Here is a 19,717-nt window from a genome sequence, read left to right on the forward strand (position 1 = left end):
AACAAGCTGAAAACTGTTGAGAGGCTTATTGTAAACTGCGTGCAAAGTATAATTTTTTTGATCCAATCGACTTTAATTGGAGCCGAAAAATCTTGCACTGATGTTATCTGGCTTGTGAAAAATGAAAATCTGCCAACGTTGTTAACTGCTGGATGGTGTCATTTTATGTTTATCAACAAGATGAAAATGATAAGGAACATCTATGTTAACTCGATCAATGTGTTCTCCCCCCTAAAGCAATTACACACATAAGGTAAAAATACTCTGTTAGGACCAGCAAAACATTGATATGGGCAATGAGCTAATTTGGAGTGGCATATCAAAGCAGCCTCCCTTAAAGGGCCATATGCTTCTTAGGAGCCTAAAACACCTAAGAAAGTAAAGCAGAATTTGGGGCCGATTTATCAAGCAGTCAATCGACCCCATTGCATCTGTTTCTGCGAGAGCCTTCAGGCGCACCGGAAACAGGAGTTAAGAAGCAGCGGTCTCTGAGGCGGAGGACAGCACCAGAACTGCTTGTGCAATGTTAAATGCTACAGCGTATCATGTGCACAGAATACCTGTTTATTGATGTGCAACATATGTGCATGCTCTATTGTTTTGATTTTATATTCCTTTAAATACTCAACATATATTACTTTATACATTTATATAAAGCTATAAAACTAATTGTATAATTTGTCTAATTTCGTTCGATTACTTACCGTTTTGACAGTACATAGAAAAGAACTTTAGAATTAATAAATAAATGTGTATATTTAGGTATATCAATATGGGAACTTTCTTGTTCTTACCCCAATTCTTGTCTTGAAATAAAAATTGACAACATGTACAAAAACTAACTATAGTTTTTTTTTTCTATTTTTTATAATCTGTTTTGGGCTAGCCTTTTGTGAAATGGTTGAATTAAAGTTTTAGCAGAGATTATGAGATAACACCTACATAGTTTGTTTTTCTCTTTAAGAAGGAGCCACCTGATTGCTTTTAGAAACTGTCTTGCTTTCCACTATTTCAGCTGGACCAACTACAGTAGAACTCTCCTCTTCTGGTGTCGTAAGGTTGAAGTGGCCACATGTAAGAAACTGAACAGCACCATTGCGGAACTAATTAAAAAAAGATAAAAATAGGATAAAAATAAAACCATAACATCAGCCACATATGGGAATCATATAAATTAGCATCAGTTTTAAATATGATCCTGGAAATATCTAGCTCATAGACTAAATTAATTTGATTACTCTGTTGTTAGTTGATATACTGAAAAGAGAAAATTGTCTCTCAGAGGAAAAAGTAGCTGTTTGTGATGTGTCAATATATTTCCATATGTATGTTTTCAGAAAGTTAAACTGTTAAACATTAATCATATAATATTAATACATTTTTTATAATGGTTAAAACAAATGTGGTATATGACAGGTGTTTGAATGGAAACTTATGTACATATATGTCTAAATATGTGTATGGGTGTGTGTGTGTATATATAGATAATATATACAGGTGAAACTCGAAAAATTAGAATATTGTGCAAAAGTTCATTTATTTCACTAATGCAACTTAAAAGGTGAAACTAATATATGAGACAGACTCATTACATGTAAAGCAAGATAGTTCATGTTGCGATTTGTCATCTTTGTGATGATTAGGGCTTACAGCTCATGAAAACCCCTAATCCACAATCTCAGAAAATTAGAATATTGTGAAAAGGTGCAATATTCTAGGCTCAAAGTGTCCCACTCTAATCATCTAATTAAGCCATTACACCTGCAAAGGGTTCCTGAGCCTTTAAATGGTCTCTCAGTCTGGTTCAGTGGTAATCACAATCATGGGAAAGACTGCTGACCTGACAGTTGTGCAGAAAACCATTATTGACACCCTCCATAAGGAGGGAAAGCCTCAAAATGTAATTGCAAAAGAAGTTGGATGTTCCCAAAGTGCTGTATCAAAGCACATTAATAGAAAGTTATGTGGAAGGGAAAAGTGTGGAAGAAAAAGGTGCACAGCAGGGATGAACGCAGCCTGGAGAGGATTGTCAGGAAAAGGCTATTCAAAAGTGTTGGGGACTTTCACAAAAGCCATCACACACAGACGGATCCTGGACATGGGCTTCAAATGTCGTATTCCTCTTGTCAAGCCACTCCTGAACAACAAACAACATCAGAAGCGTCTTACCTGGGCTCAGTGGTCCAAAGTTCTCTTTTCTGATGAGAGCAAATTTTGCATCTCATTTGGAAACCAAGGACCCAGAGTATGGAGGAAGAATGGAGAGGCACACACTGCAAGATGCTTGAAGTCCAGTGTGAAGCTTCCACAGTCTGTTTTGATTTGGGGAGCCATGTAATCTGCTGGTGTTGGTCCACTGTGCTTCATTAAGTCCAGGGTCAACGCAGCCTTCTACCAGGAGATTTTGGAGCACTTCATGCTTCCTTCCACAGACGAGCTCTATGGGGATGCTGACTTCATTTTCCAGCAGGACTTGGCACCTGCCCACACTGCCAAAAGCACTAAAACCTGGTTCAATGACCGTGGGATTACTGTGCTTGATTGGCCAGCAAACTCGCCTGACCTGAACCCCATAGAGAATCTATGGGGAATTGCCAAGAGAAAGATGAGCGACATGAGACCGAACAATGCAGAAAAGCTGAAGGCCGCTATTGAAGCACCCTGGTCTTCCATATCACCTCAGCAGTGCCACAGGCTGATAGCTTCCATGCCACGCCGCATTGAGGCAGTAATTGCTGCAAAAGGGGCCCAAACCAAGTACTGAGTACATACAGTATGCATACTTATACTTTTCAGAGGTCTGATATTGTTCTACAGGTATGTACAATCCTTGTTTTATTGATTGCATGTAATATTCTAATTTTCTGAGATTGTGGATTTGGGGTTTTCATGAGCTGTAAGCCATAAATATCACAGTTATGACAAATCATGGCTTGAACTATCTTGCTTTGCATGTAATGAGTCTATCTCATATATTAGTTTCACCTTTTAAGTTGCATTAGTGAAATAAATTAACTTTTGCACGATATTCTATTTTTTCCAGTTTCACCTGTATATATAGTGTGTTTATATATATATATATATATATATATATATATATAGTATCTCACAAAAGTGAGTACACCCCTCATATTTTTGTAAATATTTTATTATATCTTTTCATGTGACAACACTGAAGAAATGACACTTTGCTACAATGTAAAGTAGTGCGTGTACAGCCTGTATAACAGTGTAAATTTGCTGTCCCCTCAAAATAACTTAACACACAGAAATTAATGTCTAAACCGTTGGCAACAAAAGTGAGTACACCCCTAAATGTATATGTCCAAATTGGGCCTAAAGTGTCAATATTTTGGGTGGCCACCATTATTTTCCAGCACTGCCCTAACCCTCTTGGGCACCAAGTTGACCAGAGCTTCACAGGTTGCCACTGGAGTCCTCTTCCACTCCTCCATGACGACATCACAGAGTTGGTGGATGTTAGAGACCTTACACTCCCCCACCTTCTATTTGAGGATGCCCCACAGATGCTCAATAGGTTTTAGGTCTGGACACATGCTTGGCCAGTTCATCACCTTTACCCTCAGCTTCTTTAGCAAGGCAGTGGTCGTCTTGGAGGTGTGGTTGTGGTTGTTATCATGTTGGAATACTGCCCTTCGGCCCAGTCTCCAAAGGGAGGGGATCATGCTCTGCTTTAGTATGTCACAGTACATGTTGGCATTCATGGTTCCCTCAATGAACTGTAGCTCCCCAGTTCCAGCAGCACTCATGCAGGCCCAGACCATGACACTCCCACCACCATGCTTAACTGTAGGCAAGACACACTTGTCTTTGTACTCCTCACCTGGTTGCTGCTACACGCTTTACACCATCTGAACCATATAAGTTTATCTTGGTCTCATCGGACTACAGGACATGGTTCCAGTAATCCATATCCTTTGTTTGTCTTCAGAAAACTGGTTGTAAGCTTTCTTGTGCATCATCTTTAGAAGAGGGTTCCTTCTGGGATGACAGCCATACAGACCAATTTGATGCAGTGTGCGGCATATGGTCTGAGCACTGACAGGCTGACCCCCCACCCCTTCAACCTCTGCAGAAATGCCGGCAGAACTCATACGTCTATTTCCCAAAGACAAACTCTGGATATAACGCTGAGCATGTGCTTTTTCGGTCGACCATGACGAGGCCTGTTCTGAGTGGAACATGTCCTGTGAAATCGCTGTATGGTCTTGCCCAATATGCTGCAGCTCAGTTTCAGGGTCTTGGCAATTTTCTTATAGCCTAGGCCATCTTTATGTAGAACACTAATTCTTTTTTTCAGATCCTCAGAGAGTTCTTTGCCATGAGGTGTCATGTTGAACTTCCAGTGACCAGTATGAGAGAGTGTGAGAGTGATAACACCAAATTTAACACACCTGCTCCCCATTCACACCTGATACCTTGTTACACTAACAAGTCACATGACACCGGGGAGGGAAAATGGCTAATTGGGCCCAATTTGGACATTTCCACTTAGGGGTGTACTCACTTTTGTTGCCAACGGTTTAGACATTAATGGCTGTGTGTTGAGTTATTTTGAGGGGACAGCAAATGTACACTGTTATACAGGCTGTACACTCATTACTTTACATTGTAGCTAAGTGTCATTTCTTCAGTGTTGTCACATGAAAAGGTATAATAAAATATTTACAAAAATGTGAGGGGTGTACTCAGTTTTGTGGGATACTGTATATGAATATTTTATCAGATAGTCTATATATGTGTAACACTTTATTTTAATGTATTTATGTTATGTTTGGTGCACATAATTTTTAGCACTTAAAGGGACATGAAACCCAAACATTTTCTTTCATGATTCAGATAGAGAATACAATTTTAAACAACTTTTCAATTAACTTCTATTATTTAATTTGCTTCCTTCTCTTGTTATCCTTTGCTGAAATGTTTATCTAGACAAGCTCAGGAGCAGCACAGGACCTAGATTCTAGCTGTTGATTGGTGGCTGCATATATAAGTTGATTGTGATTGGCTCACACATGTGTTCATTTAGAAACCATTAATGCAGCATCCTTCAGCAAATTATACCAAGAGAATGAAACAAATTAGATAATAGAAGTAAATTAGAAAGTTGTTTAAAATGATATTCTCTATCTGAATCATTAAAGAAAAAATATGGGTTTCATATCCCTTTAATCTTTACAATAGGTCTCCACTTGGGCAAACCAGACTCATGCTAAATTTGTTTGTGCTCGAGCAAACAATTTTACTTTCAACATGTAATATGTGCACACTAAAAATAGGTGCCAGTTGTAATCTAGCCCATTGTGTATATGCTACATTGTCCAGCAGTCTTTTCAGACCAGGATGGTAAATCATAGAAATGCAATATGTGCTGCACTAAGGGATGGCTCTTCTGAGCAACCATTATCTAGGCACTTTGTCCAAGCGGGTCATCAGGTTTGCCAACCTTAGGTTATATGATCATTGAACATGTCTCCTGAATTTGGGGGGGGATAGGGTACTTATTTTGCCATAAATGGAGGCCAAATGGGCTTTCACTGTAGAGACACTAGCCCCATAAGGACTACATACCAAGTTAGATTGGCAATATTTTCTATAAATTCAGTATTAGAAAAAATGTATCCATCCTACTTTTTTTTTATTAATTAAGCATTAATTAAAATGTATCCATATTTCTTTGTCAACCATTTCCTTGTTACCTAAAGGTTAATGTTAACATTTATTTTGTTAGATGAAAAATAATGTGTTTTAATGTGATTATGTTTATATGTAATCCACAATGACATTTAGTAGTTTTTTCTCTAGCTGTATCTTTATATATATATATATATATATATATAGCTATACTGTATATAGGGAATTAAATATTTAAAAATGTCAAAGAACATTTTCTACTATGTTAAGAACATTGGAATGTAAAATATTTACAGGAAATACACAGTAAAACATAAACTAATAAAATTGAATAAAAATGACTTTCCTTGTTTAAAGGTTTTTGAGTGGAAAGGGCTCTAAAGTGAATATATATGTGTATATACGTGTATACATGTATATATATATGTATGTACTGTATATACAAATCTAAATACACACACACGCACACATATATATAAATAAATATACACCCATACACATATTTATAAATATACAATATAGCCCTTTCCATTCAAACACGTTGTAAAATACCATATACTTTTTAACACTTATAAAAATATATATTTAAATTATAAGTATATATATGTGTGAATATATGTATATACATGTGTGTATATATGTGTTTATATGTGTATATACAGTATGTATGTATATGCATATATAAATACATAAATATACATGTATATACACAATTATGTATATATATATATATATATGCTAGGTCTCCATTTGTGCTAACCCGACATGTGCAAATTTAGATTGCACTTGAGTGAAGGTGTTTACTTTCTACTTAATAGTTGCTAATAATATGAAAACAAGTTCTCTAACAATTGCGTGCCACTTGTAATCTGGCCCTATACTAAATAGTACAATAAAAATGTTGGAGGAAAGTTGTTAATATGCCATGACTTTACCTGTTTATTAAGAAAGATATAGATAATTGGATTGTAGACAGGGCTAGTCTTTGCAAGATATGTTGGAAGAGTGGCAGCAAGAGGTGGAATATACATTTCTGGATCAAAGACAACAATAAGTGCAAAGACTGTGTATGGCAGCCAGCAGATGAGGAAAGCGACCACCATTAACAGAACCATAATTATAACACGGACTTCCTCCTCTGGATTTTTTGTTCCTCCTTGTTGTTCAATTTTTTGATTCAGCTAAAATAAAACAAAAAAAAGCACATAGGTTTTGTATATCTGAACTAAAAAAGGAAACAAGGAACGTACAGTAACAAAAATACTGTTCTCAAAGCCTTCTAGATTTACCAGTCAAAGAAATACTGAAATATCTTATTTGTGTGCTGTCCCCCTACATAGCATAGTTTTACAATGGTAATAATAAACAGCAACAAACAACAAAAACACTTACTGTTGATTCATGTACTTTCATTTTTTTTTATCAAGCTCTAAATGCCCACTGATTTTTTTTTTTTATTAGAAATTGGAAAATGTCATAATAAAATAAAAAAAGTGGTGTAAAAATTAACTTTAGCTCTATTGCTGTTTTTGGGCTAGATTACGAGTGGAGCGCTATTAATCGTGTTAACTCCAGAAGTAAGCTTTTCGCGTGCACAGGGTAGCACACTTATTACAAGTTGAAAGTAAAAAGTTTTTGCATAAGCGCTAGCCCGATGTGTGCAAAAAGCCGAACTTGGAGTATTGCAACCACATTAATTTGTTCCCTATAGACTTCAATAGAATATGAAAAGTGGAAAAAAACACCCAACAAGACCTGATTGCGTTTTCTCAAGTGCGTTAACCTGACATGAAATAATAATATTTCACATAGCAGACTATGTTCTTTTTATTCTTAAATAAATATTTCTATATATATCTGATGGATTTTTGGTGCAACACGTAATCTAGCCCTTAATCTTTTATGTCTTTTATATTTTCATTTACACATGATACCTATTTTGTAGTTTGCCCTGAATATTATATTAAAATTTAATATTATATATTATATACATGTTCTGCATGCTTTTCTTTGTGAAAAAGAATATTTTATTCTTAATACATTAGCATCCAAACTCTTAATTAAAAAAACAATGTATTCTTAACAAAGAAATAAAAAAACAACAACCTGGCATTAAGTACAATGACAATCAATTCCATTATATAAAAAATAAAATTAAAGACAAATCGTTCCACTTTTTGTAGCTGTATTATTATCTTCTTTGGCAATGTTGTATTATTATGTTGCTAAGCAATACCAACCTATTCAAGGTTGAGTTAAAGACTATCTGGTCCATGCTACAATAAACTTTGTATTGGAAAAGATCTAGACTGCTATGAAATAGTAAAACCTTGCACACATTTCTAAGAAAAACGCTAAGAAATTGCTTTTAAACATATATACTTTGACACTTTGCAACCGTGCATAATTGATTATACATATTAAAACATTACTTTACTTTATTTTTTATCCTACTGTAGCCACATTAATTTAACTATTAACCCAAATGCATCACCAGAAAAAGTCCATTTAATAACTGAACACCTACACATTGCCCAATAGTTCTATCATTCACAACTTTATCCAAAACCAACATCCCATATAACACCCAACTATAACCCAAGAATCTAACAAACTCTACAAAAAGCTCACCAAAAGTGTTCTCTATCTAAATCCACATTCCAGCAAAATATAATTTCATGATTAAAAACACATCTCCAGTGTTCAGCCTCTTCCAAGCACTGGTCAAAGATTTGTTACAGTCTTAATAGCTTTATTCAGGTCATGCTCCAGATTGGTTAAATAAATAACCAATCAGGAAATAGTATGAGTTCTGAATCCCTTTTGATTTTGAGAATTCTGAACAGATCTAGATTATGATGAGAAAGGGTTATTTGGGGGATCAGATCATTGCTCGATGTTTAGGGATAGCACTAGTATTCACATTTAGTCGGCTCATGCCTTGCAGCTCGCCCCTGTGGCTGTTGAAAGGGAGAGGTCCAAACTCACATCAAGGACTTTACAGCTTAAGGACTGAGCTTTAGCACATAGTAATTCCCTAGCTGTGCATATATATATATACAGGGAGTGCAGAATTATTAGGCAAGTTGTATTTTTGAGGATTAATTTTATTATTGAACAACAACCATGTTCTCAATTAACCCAAAAAACTCATTAATATCAAAGCTGAATAGTTTTGGAAGTAGTTTTTAGTTTGTTTTTAGTTATAGCTATTTTAGGGGGATATCTGTGTGTGCAGGTGACTATTACTGTGCATAATTATTAGGCAACTTAACAAAAAACAAATATATACCCATTTCAATTATTTATTTTTACCAGTGAAACCAATATAACATCTCAACATTCACAAATATACATTTCTGACATTCAAAAACAAAACAAAACAAAAACAAATCAGTGACCAATATAGCCACCTTTCTTTGCAAGGACACTCAAAAGCCTGCCATCCATGGATTCTGTCAGTGTTTTGATCTGTTCACCATCAACATTGCGTGCAGCAGCAACCACAGCCTCCCAGACACTGTTCAGAGAGGTGTACTGTTTTCCCTCCTTGTAAATCTCACATTTGATGATGGACCACAGGTTCTCAATGGGGTTCAGATCAGGTGAACAAGGAGGCCATGTCATTAGATTTTCTTCTTTTATACCCTTTCTTGCCAGCCACGCTGTGGAGTACTTGGACGCGTGTGATGGAGCATTGTCCTGCATGAAAATCATGTTTTTCTTGAAGGATGCAGACTTCTTCCTGTACCACTGCTTGAAGAAGGTGTCTTCCAGAAACTGGCAGTAGGACTGGGAGTTGAGCTTGACTCCATCCTCAACCCGAAAAGGCCCCACAAGCTCATCTTTGATGATACCAGCCCAAACCAGTACTCCACCTCCACCTTGCTGGCGTCTGAGTCGGACTGGAGCTCTCTGCCCTTTACCAATCCAGCCACGGGCCCATCCATCTGGCCCATCAAGACTCATTCTCAATTCATCAGTCCATAAAACCTTAGAAAAATCAGTCTTGAGATATTTCTTGTCCCAGTCTTGACGTTTCAGCTTGTGTGTCTTGTTCAGTGGTGGTCGTCTTTCAGCCTTTCTTACCTTGGCCATGTCTCTGAGTATTGCACACCTTGTGCTTTTGGGCACTCCAGTGATGTTGCAGCTCTGAAATATGGCCAAACTGGTGGCAAGTGGCATCTTGGCAGCTGCACGCTTGACTTTTCTCAGTTCATGGGCAGTTATTTTGCGCCTTGGTTTTTCCACACGCTTCTTGCGACCCTGTTGACTATTTTGAATGAAACGCTTGATTGTTCGATGATCAGGCTTCAGAAGCTTTGCAATTTTAAGAGTGCTGCATCCCTCTGCAAGATATCTCACTATTTTTGACTTTTCTGAGCCTGTCAAGACCTTCTTTTGACCCATTTTGCCAAAGGAAAGGAAGTTGCCTAATAATTATGCACACCTGATATAGGGTGTTGATGTCCTTAGACCACACCCCTTCTCATTACAGAGATGCACATCACCTAATATGCTTAATTGGTAGTAGGCTTTCGAGCCTATACAGCTTGGAGTAAGACAACATGCATAAAGAGGATGATGTGGTCAAAATACTCATTTGCCTAATAATTCTGCACTCCCTGTATATATATATATATATATATATATATATAAATTCAACATTTTATCACCTGTCAATAATTGCATTATTTCTAAGTTGACAAGTAGAGCATTTCCTCTTATGAACAATAAACAAATACTTTAGAAAGACTATATTGAAAATACAGGCTTAAAGTAGAAACTACAACAGAAGTGTGTACAACCCTCCCCTGTGCAATATCAAATGATTCCTCAATGCGATAAATGACAGAAAACCTTTTCAATACCTTATATGTCCACCTTAATTTTGGTGACAGACTCAATTCTCTTTGGAATGGATTATACCAGTGTTTCACAAATTTCTGGAGAGATGTTCTGCCATTCAGAGATGGAGGGGTTGTGTTGCTCTACCTTTCTCTTCTAAATACCCCAAAGGATTTTTATTGAATTCAAGTTAGGCGACATACATGCCCAGGTCATAGATTTCACTTTTTTCTTCTTTAGAAAACTCTTTGTAATTTTGGCAGTGTGCTTCGGATCATTATCATGCTGGAATATTCCTTTTCTGACAAGTTTCTGTAGACTGGGAGTTATTTTGACAGCCAGTATTTTGGCATATCCATAGACATTCATAGTGTTATCTATAAATGTATTCTCCCAAACACTTTTTTGCACTCATGCTCCCGCATACCATCACACTCCCAGCTCTATGCTTCACTGTTGGGACTATGAATTTACTGTGGTTGTCCTTTCCAGGTTCATGTCAAATATGCTGGATCCCATGTGAGACGAAACAAATTTATTTTGGTCCCATATGAACAAAGAATGTGCTCCCAATATTCATCAAGCTTCTTTTCATGATCTTTAGCAAAGTTTAATTTTGTAGTTTTGGACCAAAGAGCAAACAAGGATTTTTTTCATGGACGTCGTACATAGAGGCTCACATTATGCAATGTCCTTTGCACTGTCTGAGCTGTCACAGAAACTCCTATTTCCTTTGATAACCCCTGAGCCAAGTCTATAGCACTTGCCAAGTTGCCCGTCTGTTTTTCAGAGCTAGTTTGAGCAAGTAGCGCACTGTCCGTGTGATCATTTTAGGAGGATGGCCACTATGGCTACTTCTATACCTCCTGATTACTGCTGCAACAGTGTTTTGACAGATCTTTAGTTGGTCAATGATCTTCCTGTATCCTTTTCCATCTTTGTGAAGTCTCGCAATCAGATTTTTCAGTTCCTCTGGCAATTCTTTTCCATGTGGAGAATGAGAAAGTTCTGGTGTTCATAAGTCATTTAATAACCATGTTCATGCAGTTAGACTAATTGGAAATCACAGTTGTACTCTGTTTTTTTTGGTGTGTGTATATATATATATATATATATATATATATATATATATATATATATTGGTCATCCCATCAAACTGTTGTTCACAAAATAACTTCATTATTTCTATGGTTTCTCATCACTCCCTGAAATTGCAGCTTCACAATGTTTAAAATTAGTGATGGAGGGTGGAAGATGGTGGTGTGTTCTGGTCTGTAGATTTTCTAAGTAAGGTAGTACCGAGTTTTTAATTATCTTGAAAAATACGTACATCTAAAAAGTAAAAAGTAGTCATACTATGGGTATTTTTAAACCAAATGAAATCAGGTAAGTGATTCAATTCATTAATCCAAATTCATTAAAATAAGGCTGCACTCCCATTTCATATGAGAAACAAATGATTTTCAGAAAAGTGTATCTTAGGTGTCTGATACACCCTCATTATTGTTCCAAGATCAAGTTTGCAAATAATGAGGCCACATTGGTCCCCATTGCAGTTTTAAACATTTTCAAATAGAACATATTCTCACATCTAAAATAAATATTTGTTGGTCATAATCTTAAGAAGTTGAGGAAAATCTCACTTGTAGGACCCACATAGGCTATTCTATTAAGTCTACTTGTTAAGCTTGCCAGACCACTATCATGAGGAATTACCACTTGATACTTCCATCTTGACCAGATGGTCTGATTCCCTAATTTCTATCAGTTTGGTAATCTTCTTGATGAAGGCTGAAGAATCCAGCACAAAGGAATCCATCCTTTTTGCCCATGGTTGAAGATAAAAGTCAAGGCTGCCTGGTATTTGGGTGTAATCCTTATGCACTTTGGGGAGGGTATAGAGAATTGGACAAATAACTTTTAATTAGACCTGAAATAAAAATTTGATCAAGTATTCATCATTCTTGCTTTTGGGTATCAATGTAAGTGTCAAAGTCATTATAGTAATTGGTAGGTATAAATGTTAATCCTTTGTTCAGAACACTGATTTCAGCTTTGGTCAGGTGTCTAGTATTAATATTAATACTAATAGTTTCTATTCTGGAGGTAAGTGGAAGGGGATGGTTTTTGGCCACTCCTCATCTTGATTGATGCCTGAGGAAACGGTGCAGTAGACGCAGAGAAACGCGTTGCAAATAAGTGTATCTGCTTTTAACTTATGCTTCGATTTTGTGTAATTTGTTATAAAATGAAAAAAAATTGTATACTATATACTATATATTATTCGAGCACTTTTTGGAGTCTTATTCATCTGCTATTTTCTATCATCTGGAGACACAGAGAATTGTGTTGCGGACATTCCAGTGGGCTGGAGGATCAGTGAGCTGGGCCACTATAATAGCCCAGTATGCGTTACTAGCACTGTAAGGTGCTTTTCAGCTTGTGAGTACCCATTTTATTTTTGGGCATCTTTGGGGTTACATCCATCTCGTGTATCTTTACTAGGAGGCGCCCTTTTTTCTATGAGTTTATTTCTAGATGCTTCCTGATTGGGCATCGAAAGGAGTAACCTTAGTTTGTGCACAGTGTGCTGAGACACTTAGAGTTCTCAGCTTGCTTACCTAGGCATTACCTTTGCCTTTGGATATTGTGAGTATCCATTTTTTCTTTTCCTACATATTCCCCGTGCCCTATTGGCTACTCTAGCAGGCGCCCTTCTTGTCTCTCTTTTATAATTATTTGATGTATCAGGAGTAATTGTATTGAGATGTTCATCTTCAAACTGTTGTATTTCCATTTTTTTTATTGATCTACCAACCTACTAAATCACACAAAATTCAGGATTATTATGGCCTATCATTAGTTTACTGCAGATTCTAATCCTCTGGTGATATACTGTTTCTTATGATAGACAAGTAAGTACCATTTAAGTTCAAGTTGATCTCATGTTTCCTAACTTTAATTAGAGTGCTATATAGAGACTGAATAGACTCACCAGTCTGATGTTCTTGGACTGACCCAAACCTGATATTTTCTGCATCATCCTCAATGAATGCAAAATTGTCTTCCTACATCTCTGTTCCCCCTGTGCCATCAGGTACCTGACTTAACTCCTTAATATCAGCCATGCCAAGTGTATTCACAGTGGATCACAGAGTCCAGTAGAAAATACTGAGGTGTGCATAGCATATATAACACTCGAGTTTGAGTTTCACATCACCCTTTGTGCTATTCTCACTGATGTACAATGTACCTTTCTCACTGCATAACACCCATCTCAAATGTAAATCACTCCACACATGAGATCCCCCTACATGGGAGCCCTTTTCCAACTGTAAACCCATTGTGACCTTGAAACCATAATAGATGTTTTCATAAGTTTCCATTCATAAAATGTTTTATCACTAAAACCCTAAGTGCAAGACCCTCATAGGACTCCTCTTGCTTCTTCATTTGCTAAACAAATATGAATTTAAAAATGTAATTTGGGAGTATGGTGCCCCCCCCTAAAATAAAATAATCATGACCAACACAGAAAGGAACAGTGTTTAAATTATTTTTTCAAATGAAAATGACAACTTGATATCATTGCTCAATTATAGTAAGTTTCAGTCAAAGTATAACTTATGAAATGTACCTGATGCAATGATAAAAGGACACTGCCATAGGAAAATCCAATTATGCCCACTGGAATGATAAAACATGTGAGAAAATAGGCTATCAAGTAACTGTAGTTATTCCATGATCTCACTTCCCAGCCAATGGAACAAGAGGTCTGAACACCTTCAGGTCCATAGGAGCTCCAACCAAACAATGGTGCTATAGCCCAAAAAAGACAAAAAATCCAGATAAACGCCAGGCCAAGGTAACCTCTTTTGTTGCTCAGCTTCAGGGCTCCAATTGGCTGACAGACAACATTGTACCTCTCATAAGCTAAGATAGTCAAAGACCACAGTGAAACAATTCCTGCAAAAAAAAAAATAGTATAATAAATCAATATACCAAAAAATAAAGGACGTCATTTATGTTTGTTTAAACATTCTATATTGTTGGTTCATATGCCTAATAATCACATAGAGTGAGGTTTTAAATGCTTATGTGTTAATAATAATTAATGCCTATAGCTAATTTCTTGCCATGATAAAATTTGAAAAGCTATATCATGTGGCAAAATACCTTGATCTGTACTAGCAATTTGACATAATGTGGTAACATGAAGAATGGGTGAAGGAACATCCTTTTTTCTTTAGGACAAACTTGTATTTATAGATATATTTGTGAATATTTTAAAACTAAGTAAAAAGTGATAGATTTTGGATATAATTTTGTTCTGCTATATTTAAAAAAAAAAAAAAAATGCTACACAGAGCAATATTGAAGATGTAATAAACATTTTTTTTTAAAATATTGCACACAAGTTATAAAGGCTCAAAGAGATGAGATCTCAGGTGTTAGAGAAAAAAAGGCAGGAAAAGGGCTTTAACATGTCTAAAGATGTATATGTATGTGTATATATAAATAGATAGATAGATAGATAGATAGATATGTATTTATAAGTGTATATATGTATTTACAGACATATAAACACATAAATACATATGTACATATATATAGATATAAATATATATATATAAGTGCATTGGAGCCCTTTGGTATAAAGTAGATGAAAACATGAACAAGCATATTTATGCAATATTCATATTTAAAGGGATACTAAACACAATTTTTTTCTTTAATGATTCAGATAGAACATGCAATTTTAAGCAACTTTCTAATTTACTCCTTCTATCAATAGCAAGAATTTAAAGCTTAGAAGGAGACAGCCATTTTAAGTTCAGCACCCTGGATAGCCCTTGCTTATTGGTGGCTACATTTAGCAGACCAATAAGCAAGCATAATCCAGGTTCTTAACCAAAAATGGGCCAGCTCTTAAGCTTTAAATAAAGACAGCAAGAGAACAAAGAAAAATTGATAATAGGAGTAAATTAGAAAGTTGCTTAAAATTGCATGCTCTATCTGAATCATTAAAGAACAAAAAAATGGAGTTTATTGTCCCTTTAATAAAGTTTTAAATTGTGTATTTACTGTAAATATTTGTCTGGTGTTCTGCACATAACAGAATGTTTTCTATATATTTCTAAATATATGTTTTAAATATAATTTCTATTGTAGATATATGCAGAAATATGTATTTAAGAATGAAATAGAACATATTCAGTGTAAAGTTGTTTTTTATTAAAAAAAAGTAGCATTTTTTTAAATAAAAAAATAACTGCACATAGCAGTTGTTAGGGGTTAAAGTGAGTGGGTAAGTGGTAGATAAAAACAGCATAACTTACCCCCTTTGCTGTGCCGTATCTGATGGCATGAGAATGAGTCTCCCATTGGAGCCTACGGAAGCGTGCTCTCATGAGCGCTTGGCTTCGATGCAATAAATCAGGATGTTTTAGGGGCTCAGTTTATCTATTTTTTTGTTTTGTTTATTTTCTTTTTTTTACGTTTTTTTGATATTTGTGAATATTTGGATTTATCCTTTGTGATTATTCATGCTATTTGGAAATTTAACTTCTATTATGTTTTTTATATGTTTGAATAAATAAAATAAAAAATAAAAAAACTCTGCATATGTTTGTCTTAGTGCCTTAATTTAGCTGTAAATTAATTTCTACATTGTGTATTTAGTACGTAGCTTGGTGGTTCAGCAAATCTGAAGTATTTTGCAGCATACATATGTTACAGAATTTGACTTTTGACCTTTCTAGAGAGCTTAGGTCATGCACCATTTTTACACAAAAATTGGTTATTTTACATCAAAAGCAAGCAAAATATATAATTGTGCTTTATTTTCATTAAATTAATGTCTCCTCTAATGCTATTATAATTTTTTTATGTATTTTCTTTTGCTTCTATTTTTGATTATACAATACATATCATATTGTTGAATTTATTTCATACACTCAATATTACTGCCTTTGAAAGAAAATTTTGCAAATGTATAAAATTTAGCAAATAAATAAAACATATTCTTAGAATTAATGCAACAATACATTAACTACATTAATTGCTAATTAGACACATATTACAAATATGAGCATAGAAGAAATATTTAAAGCTCTTTTTTATGTGTAGGTGAACAAACTTACCAAAGTAGTTGACAGCAAATCCTTGAAAAGTACAAAAAGTTGTACCAAGGTAGAAATATCCATAATAATTGGTGCTGACTACAATAGTTGTGCCGAAAAGTGTCATCATTAGATCAGAAAATGACATATTCAGTATAAAAATATTGATAGGATTGCGAAGTTGAGGATTTTTTATGGTCACAATAATAACTAACAAGTTATTAAAAATAGAAAATACAGCATTCAAAAACATTAAGAAAGCTAAAATGCTATATCCAGATTTTGGGAAAATAGTGGGCTTAGCCGTAAAGCTGTCACTTAAATCAGATGCAGTTGTATTCGTATCCATGATGAGCTAGCTTGTCTTCCTCTGACTATTTACACTCACTCTAGCAAAGTAACTATTCCAAGCTAGTCATACTAATACTCCTGTCACTGGGCAGTCATCATTTTCTCATTCTGTACAACAGTGTCTGGGCCTATTGTTGTTTTGTAAAGGAAGAATAGTTAATTCCTTGGATTATAGAAACAGCTGGTCCAGTAAGCTTGTCTTTGCCGTATTTCAGTAAATAAAATGTATTACAGTACACTAATATAATCAGATTAAATTTAACTCAAGTAAAGACTAATTTAATATTCAGATACTGCAGCACATACACGTGAATTATTGGATGCTGCTAAAATTCTTGCTCTTATATAACTATTCTATGCTTGGTACATTTGAGCATATATTTATTTTAAGTTATTACCACAATAAGGTGTATTTTTATATATATATATATATATATATATATATATATATATATATATATATATATATGTAATTTTAATTTGGCACTATTCTAATCACAACTTTAGTAAAGCATTAATTCAAATAACACAGTATGGATTATTTAGCTATTTTTTCATTACCATTACCAGTTTGTAAAATAATTTTTCTATGTATTGTGAGGTTAAATGTAATATTCTGATACTGATTTAAAAAAATGTAAATTGTTGGGCTACTGCTAAAAATATTGCACATATGTAACCGTGTTGTGATTGATGCATGTGATTATATTTATTTTATTAACACATTAATTTGCACTCTTTGATTTATATATATATATAACAAAACTTGCACTCTCTGGTCTTTTCCAAAATCTTTTACTATGAAGTGATGTTTCAGGGACAAAGTATCCCCTTCCTCAGACACAGTGTATACAAAATCAAAAACAATATATAGCTGAAAACAAACAAACCCCATCCCCAATTAAGACCAATAAAACAGCAAATACTAGCCATGGAAACAGCCTAATCACATAGTAAACACTACAATAGCCTGAGTATCAAGGATCAACAATCTGTAATAATATATACAGCGCAATGATAATATGTGACAATATAAATGTGACCAGCAACATTGATAATCAGTATAGGCACACAGAGTTACATACGCAAAGGTGCAGATCATGTCATAACTTTGACTACTATATATTATCGGCATACCTTATAAACTTTAAGGACAAAATCAGAGACATGCGACTGAACAAAAAACAGATCATAATCCGCCCTGAGGTTTCACAATCTTGGCTCCGGCACCCGCTAAGAGACTACACAACCCACTTCCTGGTTAGTGATGTAGTCACGTATCTGTGAGAGCCAATAGGCTTCAAGCATCGTGAGTTCTATGGCAACGCGGCGTGTACATTCACCACCATCCATGTAGTATTACACAAACCAATCAGAATGGGTGAAGAGATAAACACCTACACAATGTTTTACTCATTTCTGGTATTGTGTTCATGCCTGTATATGTACTGCTATGACTATGCATTGCTTACATTGTGTTGGCCCAAAACGTGGTCTTTACTTTTTCCCTCAATGTTGGAATAAAACAAGATTTTGAAGCAAAATCCACGGTGCTGCTGTCTTTCTATGTCCAAATGTATCTCAGCAGTTCAGGGGTTAAGAAATAGAATGGTCAGAGACAAGCAGGTTTCAGGCAACAAATAGGCTTTCCAAATGTTTCTCATGCGGTTCAGGGGTTAAACAATAGAATGGTCAGAGGCAAGCAGGTTTCAGGCAACAAATAGGCAGTCCAAATGTATCTCAGCAGTTCAGGAGTTAAGCAAAAGAATGGTCAGAGACAAGCAGGTTTCAGCAACAGTAAGGCAATCACAGTATACAGCAGTTTCAGAAGAAAAGCACCCAGGAAGCAAATACAACCTTTACTTGGGCAAAGAGGAAAGAAATCCTTATACTTACATAGGTGCAGATCCGTGCCAAAAGAGGGCCTACAGGTGATCCGGCCGGCATCAGAATGGAAGTGGCGTGTGGCAATGACGTCATCGCCACACGCCCACAGGAACCGCCACGTCCATGGCAACAGCCATGGCAACAGGAGTGGTGACACAGGAGCTGACCGGAGCGGTGTGACATTATATTGTTACATATTATCACTGCACTGTACATATTATTACAGATTTTTGCTCATTGAAACTCAGACTATTTTAGGTATAATTGATCATATGTAAATTGCATTCACTGATGTTTACTATGTGATTAGGTTGTTTCCATTTCTACCATTTGGCGTTTTTTTGGTCCTAATTGGGGGTGGGGTTTGTTTGTTTTCAGCTATATATTGTTTTGGATTTGTATACACTGTGTCTGAGGAAGGGACTACTTTGTCCCCAAAACGTCACTTTTCACAGTAAAAGATTTTAGAAAAGACCAGAGAGTGCATGTTTTGTTTGTTTCATTTGTATGTATACTACCACCCTGGCAGCTGCTGGACCTTCCTAACCCTTCCATTTTTGCTTTTAATCTTAGATGAGAGCTTGTAAGTGCGTGCTGGACTTTCTCTGTGTGTTGTATTAATTTGTTTTGTAATTTTCCCTATGGTTCTTGCACCCAGACCTGTCTGGGGTTAACTGCCTGTGATTCTGGGGACAGCACAGCTTCCTGTGAGTGCCAGTGAGCACCCAGGGCTGAGCATGTTGCAGGGTCATGGATGTGTATCCAGTCCAGTCTGAGATTGCAGTCCCCTTCTATGTTTTGTATATGTCTGGGGTGATTACATAAGCCTGTGCACCCTTCACTTGTTCCCAGTT

The 19,717-nt window shown here is 35.7% G+C and overlaps 1 protein-coding gene across 1 annotated transcript; it reads right to left on the reverse strand.

Annotated features, from left to right (window-relative positions):
- Positions 1–959: 959 nt before the first annotated feature.
- Positions 960–16,974, reverse strand: LOC128664400 (vertebrate ancient opsin-like). Its single transcript, XM_053719232.1, has 4 exons — positions 16,647–16,974; positions 14,141–14,469; positions 6,591–6,836; positions 960–1,103 (listed from the first exon to the last, which is right to left on the reverse strand). Exons 1-4 carry the CDS (start codon positions 16,972–16,974, stop codon positions 960–962), a joined length of 1,047 nt encoding a protein of 348 aa, XP_053575207.1.
- Between the last annotated feature and the right edge of the window lie 2,743 nt (positions 16,975–19,717).

Source organism: Bombina bombina, chromosome 6 (genome assembly GCF_027579735.1).
Source record: "Bombina bombina isolate aBomBom1 chromosome 6, aBomBom1.pri, whole genome shotgun sequence".
In the NCBI taxonomy this organism is placed as follows: Eukaryota; Metazoa; Chordata; class Amphibia; order Anura; family Bombinatoridae; genus Bombina; species Bombina bombina.

Coding starts and splice junctions, on each gene's coding strand:
- LOC128664400 (XM_053719232.1), bottom strand. CDS start 16,974: ATGGATACGAATACAACTGCATCTGATTTAAGTGACAGCTTTACGGCT. Junction 14,470..16,646: donor ATTTGCTGTCAACTACTTTG/GTAAGTTTGTTC, acceptor TTTTTTTTGCAG/GAATTGTTTCACTGTGGTCT. Junction 6,837..14,140: donor TCCTTTTATCATTGCATCAG/GTACATTTCATA, acceptor GTTTTATTTTAG/CTGAATCAAAAAATTGAACA.